The following is a 6,332-nucleotide window of genomic DNA, read 5'->3' as shown; positions in this document are numbered from 1 at the left end:
GTTTCAAAGCTTAGCTTGCACCTTGATGAGAAGAAGGTATTTTTTTTTCCCCACTCTGTAGAAAAGACTCATTTTGTATAAACTGGACTTGAGTGGTGGGTAGGGCACAGACAGCCTTGGCTCTGAGGTGGAGGAACTGCTGCATTTCTATTTATTAAGTGGTGGTGTAAATGTGTCAGTGTCACAGGGGTGAAGGACGCAGACCTGAGGACCTTGGCTTAGTTACTTCACGTGGAGATTTTCATCTGGGGGAAACTGAGGAAGGGTGCTAGGTTTGTAGGTGGAGGGAAGGCCTGGCTGGTTTGTAACTGGAGCAGTGTGGCCATGTGCTGGTGGACCTGGTGCATTTGTTTCTTCATAAGCAGCGCTGCCAAATCAATAAAACCAGGAGATTTGTACTTTGATCTTCAGCAGCTGGGTGGATTGATTGACCAGCATCGAGCCGCTGAGTGCCGGCGTGCTCTGTCTTGCTGCAGTGCTCATCCTTTGCTGTCCTGACTTCTCAGTCTGTGGCACAAGCCCTTAGTTTTCCCTCAGTACAGAAGCATCAGGCTGTGTGTAGATCCAAGCCCTCTAGTCATGCTGGCAGGATGGGTAGAGCCGGAATGTTTTCCACGCTTCTGCGGAATTGCACATCCTCCTTTGTCTCCTCTGATTTCCTAGCAAGCCTGTAACTCTGATGAGAAGTACTTGCTGTAAATATGTACTCTCAAACTGTTCCTGCTAGTGTTTTTACCCTGACTGTGGAACAAGTTATGCTCTCTGTGTGGCTGGTGAGCAGAAGAGGAAAAGCTCTGCCCTGCTCTCTCAGCAGCCTCCGTTCCACGCCTGCTGAAGCGCAGGAGGGCTGGGCTGTGTGTTTGAGGGGGGGAGCTGTTCTCCTTCCCTCACCAATGCTTGGCAGCCAGAGCAGCTTCTGAAGCACTTTATGGTCCAGCGTGGCGTGGCAGTGAGGTGTGGCAGCAGTTCTGCCAGCTGCAGGACCCTGGGCACCCAGAGGACCTGCGGTGAGGAACTGTTCCAGCAGGAAGTGCCAAAGCCTGGTAGCGAAGCCTCTGTGCTGTCAGCATCTCTTGAATGTGACTTGAATCATCTCCTGAAATGCAAATGTCTGAACTGTCCTTTTAACCATGCCTGTAATTCTGACAGCAGATTTTGCTGAAAGTTGAATTCTGTACCTGAAAAGATGACTTTAGATAAAGATAAACTTGTGTGTTCTTCCTCCCTGCTAGCCCTGCCCCCCTCCTCCTAGCAGTGGGGGTTCTTCCCCACTTTACTGCTGCACAAAGGGTTTGTGGTTTGTTGCCTTGTGGTGAGAGGATTCTGCCCTGGAGACAGTGGTCAATCTGCTCCCTCCCTGCTGATAGCTGTGATTAAAGCTTTTCACCTCCTGCCAACAAAGGAGGGGGTTGAACCTGGTTTGTCTCACCCCTGGCTGTGCACCAGCTCAGGACCTGGTGAGTTTAGAAGGCCCTCAGAGGAGATCTGAGACATTCAATGGTGCAGTTGGGCTTTGCAGCCGTGGCCACTCTTGTAGCTGTCTGCAGATGGTGCAGAGGGAGCCTGGGCTCCCTGCTGTGAGGCCTGAGCAGAGCTGAGTGCCTGAAGGTTGGTAGTGATACCTGAGGTACAAGGAAGATTTCATCTCAACTCCATTGAAGACTTGAATTCTTAATTGACAGAGGGCAGGGAGGTGCCTTCTTGGCTGGGCATTTGCACTGGAGCCTGCTGGGATGAGGAGGTTCACCAAAGAGCTGGGTGCATTCTGCTCTAAAGGCAGGACCTGGGCTGTCTTTATGCAGCTGCTTTATGCAGCAGGGAGGAGCTTTGGCCTCCTGGCTGAGGCACTGCCTTGTCAAGTGACCACAGCTCTTCCTCACCTGGATGTGCCAGGAGAAAGGTCTGATCATGTTCTCTGCCTTCCCTCCCCTCAGAAAAACCCAGGTGAAGGCAGTGGTAGGCAGACATGTTCCCCTCTCCTGTCTTTGAAATCAGCAGGCAAATCCTCCCTGGTACTGTCGTCTGAAAAAGCCTTGAGGCCACCATGGGGCCAAACATGTTCAGGTAGAAAAGGACAGACTTGAACCTGGGTTTCCTGTAGCCTGGCTTTCTGCCCTGATCTTGGGGTAAGTGCAGATGGAGGAAGGAGTGTGGCCACTCTTGTGCTGTCTTCTGGGAGAGCTGCCATTTGCTTCTGAACCTCAGGGGTGAGCTTCTCCACGTTGTTCCCTGGCTGGGGCTGCACACTGAGGAGGGCTGAGTCCTGGAAGCTGTACAGAGAAAATCTCTTCTGTCTTTCCCAAGTGCTCACCCCTTAGGGCAGCCATGCTCCTCACCTCCAGTGCTTCACTCAAGTGTCAGAGCAAGAGGAGGTGGCTCTGGAAGCTGTCCCAGCCTGCAGCCACCAGCTGCAGTCACTCGGGAGGTGGAATCATGGCAGCTTGCTCTGGCTTCCTGAGCAGGGCCTCAGCCAAAGGCTCTTGCCTGTGTGGGGGCCGTGCCAGCAGCTCTGCAGGAGAGGCTCTTTTGCTCATTCCAAAGCAGAGCCTGCCCATGCAGGAGGACAATACCAGGTAAGACTCCTCCAAACCTAGCAGACAGTTTCACAAAAGCTCACTCCAGCACCTTCCCCACCAGTCCTCTGAAACATCAGCGATTTCCTTCCCAGAGCAACTTCCTCTTTGTGGGGTGGGAGGACACACAGCCCTGGGCAGCTGGAGGCCTGGGCAGGCAGCAAAGTGCTTGAGGTGCTTGCTGCAGTGAAGTTCCTTCCAAAGTTGATCCTCGGGCTCTGCTCAAAGGCTGGGGTTTGAATGTTAGTGAACCAGCACAGGAATTAACTACACCAGGGCTAGCAGACCTTCAGGGGTGTCCACTCAAAAGCCAAAACAGGACATGGGTGGCCTACAAAGCAAGGCAAAACCTCACCTTGCCTTGCCACTCTTGGGCAGGGAGGGCAGAACTTTCGGTGTTAAATGTGTTGGTTTTGTTTAAACTTAAGAGAGCGTGCTGACTGGTGAACCACTGCTGCTGGCTCCCTTTGTAGCTGGTGTCATGAACTAAACTAACTCCTAAGTGCAGGATGCCCTGGAATCTCTGATGGTACTGGGGGTCAGGAGATCTCTGGAAAGCACAATATATAAAGAACAAGTTAAGGATCATCTCTAAGTCACTCAGAGAAGGTACTTTTATGTTCTACAGTACTGTACTGCCCTTTGCTATGCTGTCACAGTCACAGAATTGTTTGGGTGGGAAGAGACCTTCAAGATGATCCAGTTCCAACCCCCTGCCATGAGCAGGGACACCTCCCACCAGCCCAGCTTGCTCAAGGCCTCATCTAACCTGGCATTCAACACCTCCAGGGAGGGGGGTATCCACAACCTCTCTGGGCAACCTGTTCCAGAGTCTCTCTACCCTCAATGTCAAGAACTTCTTTGTCATCTCCAGTCTCAATCTCCCCTCTTCCAGCTCAAAGCCATTGCCCTTCATCCTATCACTCCCAGCCCTTGTCAAAATTCCCTCCCCAGCTCTCCTGTAGCCCTTTCAGGTACTGGAAGGCTGCTCTAAGGTCTCCCTGGAGCCTTCTCCTCTCCAGGCTCAACAGCCCCAAGCTATCAGTGCCAAGTGAAACTCTAGGCTGTGCTTTTGTCTGAGTTGCAGCACAGTTCCCTTCCCACAGCACAACTGGTTTAGTAGGAAGCTGTTTGTAGCCCTCAGTACTTAACTCCAGGGACCTCATGAGTTGGTTTTGGTCCTGTGGCAGTTACAGCTGCCCCAGCTCTATACAGCAGCATGAGGCTTATCTCTGGCTCCTGGAGGGTCATTCTGAACTCCCTTCAGCAGTCAGGCTGCGTCCAGGTTTGTTTCCAGTCTCTCATGGGATGTGTGTCAGTAGTTTGCACACAGGAGTTTTTTGTGTAAAATATAAGCAGTTTTGTTCTGTAACTTGAAGTTTTTTTCCTCAGCATGTGGGACAGGAGGTGTCTGATGAAACCAAGTCTGACCCAAAGAAGGTTATTGTTCAGCTGAAAAGTTCCACAGGGAGGTCTGCTTGTGCTGTTAGAGCTAAGCAGTGACCCAGCTTTACCTGGGTTACCCCAGCATGGACCTTTGCTTAAACAAACTTCTGGTACTGATTTGTTTGAAGATATACCTGAAGAATTTTCTAATTTATTTGAACATTTATCCTTAACCCTGATCTCTATAAAACCCCGAAGTTAGTTTAATGCCTTGCATTCACCCCAAAGATGTGCTTATCTTTGAATCCCTCTGGCATCTTCACACCTGATTGTAAGTCCAACAGCAGGTAAAATGTTTACCTCCAAGTAAAGGCTGACACCCAAGTTTGAGCAAGATTCTTTATTGGAGCAGAAGGTAGCTCAGCTGGACACAATATGAGACTCACCTCATTAAAGTAACCAACAGAGCAGCTCAGCCAGAGTTGCAGTCCATGCTGCATTCAAAGGTCAGTTTCAGGTGAACAACTGAACTCAATCAGTTATGCTGAGAAAGCTTTCTTCTTTCTGCGAGGTGGTTTCTTGATCTTGTTTGGATTTGGGACAAGCTTCTTGATTTTCAGAGGCAGCAGAACCACGTGTGACAGCTGCAGCTGGTGGCTTTCTGCGTGCTTCCTCTTCTGGCTGGGAAGCTCATCCCCCGACGCCGCTACCAGCTGCTCAGGCTCCTCACCCTCAGAGGAGTCAGACTGCACCTGAGCCATGGGTTCTTCAATTGTGCTCTGGAACCAGGGCACCTCCAGAGCTGGGATCTTGGGGATGATTGCTTCCACTACCTCACTGAAGGCATTGGCCTGCTTCTTAAAGCCCAGCGCCAAGGTGGAGGCCAAGCCAAGCAGCGGTGCCACGGTCTGGCTGAGCCGCGGCACCTGGCCAGCTGGCGTGGCACGGCTGGCGCTCAGCTGGATCAGGTGGGTTGTCAGCAGGGCAGGGCTGGCAGACTTGCACACCAGCAGCAGGAGTAGTTGGTTCCTCTCCAGGGCTTTTGTCACTTCGTTCACTCCAATAGCAAGCTGTCTCCTGATGCCTATGTCTGTCCATCCTGCTATCTGGCCACAGCCACCTCGTGCCTCTTCTCCGGGGAGCTGGGCACTGCTGGCATCGCAGTGTCCTTCCATTTGGATTTTGGCAGGGGAATGTTTTTTCCTTCTTGGAGTCTCAATCTTTTTAAGCCCAATGTGTTTGATCCTTTCTTCTAAGGTGTGCAGTATAAACCGCATGTCCTCGCCATCGATGGTCTTCCACTCAAACACGAAGGGGTTGTCCAGGCACGTCTTCACGGTGACCTTCTTCGCTTTCCGGAGCGTTGCTGTCCCCTTCTGCACCACGGCCATCCTGGGGGGGTGTTTTGCCACCCAGCTGTGGAGGGAAGAGACAAAGGTGAGTTCAACCCCTGCTGTGGACAGCATCACTGCGGAACAGTGGAGATACGAAGGTGTGGTTGCAGGCCTGGTACCACAGGAAGTCCCCATGCTCCTGCTTGTGCCCCTATTCCCCATCTGCTTGCTCAGTCAGACTTGACTGGCTAAGAGCAGCTCAGGTTTCACAGCAGGAGAAGCAGGGCATCTCTCTCTCCTGGTTGCTCAGGCAGACATAAGGACAGGGTTTCTGTACAGCTTGAGTGGCAGCCTTTAGAGCTTCAAAGGACACCAGTTTGCTAGTCCCATCTGCTTGGCAGTAGGAGGGCTCTGCAGAGGGACCTGGACAGGCTGAAATCTTTGATGTGACTGAGTTAGAAATCATAGAAACCTGGACTGGTTTGGGTTGGAAGGGATCTTAAAAGATCATCCAGTTCCAGCCCCCTGCCATAGCCAGGGACACCTCCCACCAGCCCAGCTTGCTCAAGGCTTCATCCAGCCTGGCCTTGAACACTGCCATGCTTGGAGCCTCCACAGCTCCTCTGGGCAACCTGTCCCAGTGCCTCACCACCCTCATGGGCAAGAATTGCTTCCTCATGGCTCATCTCAGTCCAGGTTCTTCCAGTCTGAAGCCATCACCCCTCGTCCTGTCGCTACATGTCTCTATCTGTCAGACGTCCTTCCCCAGCTCTGCTGGATCTACAGCTCTGGGTTCTCGTTTATAAAGCTCTCGGTTAGGGATGTTCTGGTGACCTGTTACAAAGGCCGGCAAGCAGTCAGCCAGCCACAGACTGGTGTGTGAGAAAGGCGCAGAGCAGGAGCGATGGCACAGCAGAAAGGCTCGGATCTTTTCAATGCGGCTAAGACGCGTGCGGGAGGGAAAAGAGAAACGCCGTGCTGCTCCAGCGGGCAGCAGGGCCCCGGCCCCTCGCTTCCTGCCGAAGAGAGCGCCGGGAAA

General features: G+C 52.3%; 1 protein-coding gene across 1 annotated transcript; it reads right to left on the bottom strand.

Annotated features, from left to right (window-relative positions):
- Nucleotides 1-4,498: 4,498 nt before the first annotated feature.
- RPP38 (ribonuclease P/MRP subunit p38) lies at nucleotides 4,499-5,350 on the bottom strand. The gene has a single exon (XM_054385093.1). It carries the CDS (start codon nucleotides 5,348-5,350, stop codon nucleotides 4,499-4,501), a length of 852 nt encoding a protein of 283 aa, XP_054241068.1.
- Nucleotides 5,351-6,332: the final 982 nt, after the last annotated feature.

This window comes from Indicator indicator, chromosome 11 (genome assembly GCF_027791375.1).
Source record: "Indicator indicator isolate 239-I01 chromosome 11, UM_Iind_1.1, whole genome shotgun sequence".
Lineage (NCBI taxonomy): Eukaryota > Metazoa > Chordata > Aves > Piciformes > Indicatoridae > Indicator > Indicator indicator.
Note: the sequence above shows the minus strand (reverse complement) of the source record. Positions and strands in the feature narration are given on the sequence as shown.

Coding starts and splice junctions, on each gene's coding strand:
- RPP38 (XM_054385093.1), bottom strand. CDS start 5,350: ATGGCCGTGGTGCAGAAGGGGACAGCAACGCTCCGGAAAGCGAAGAAG.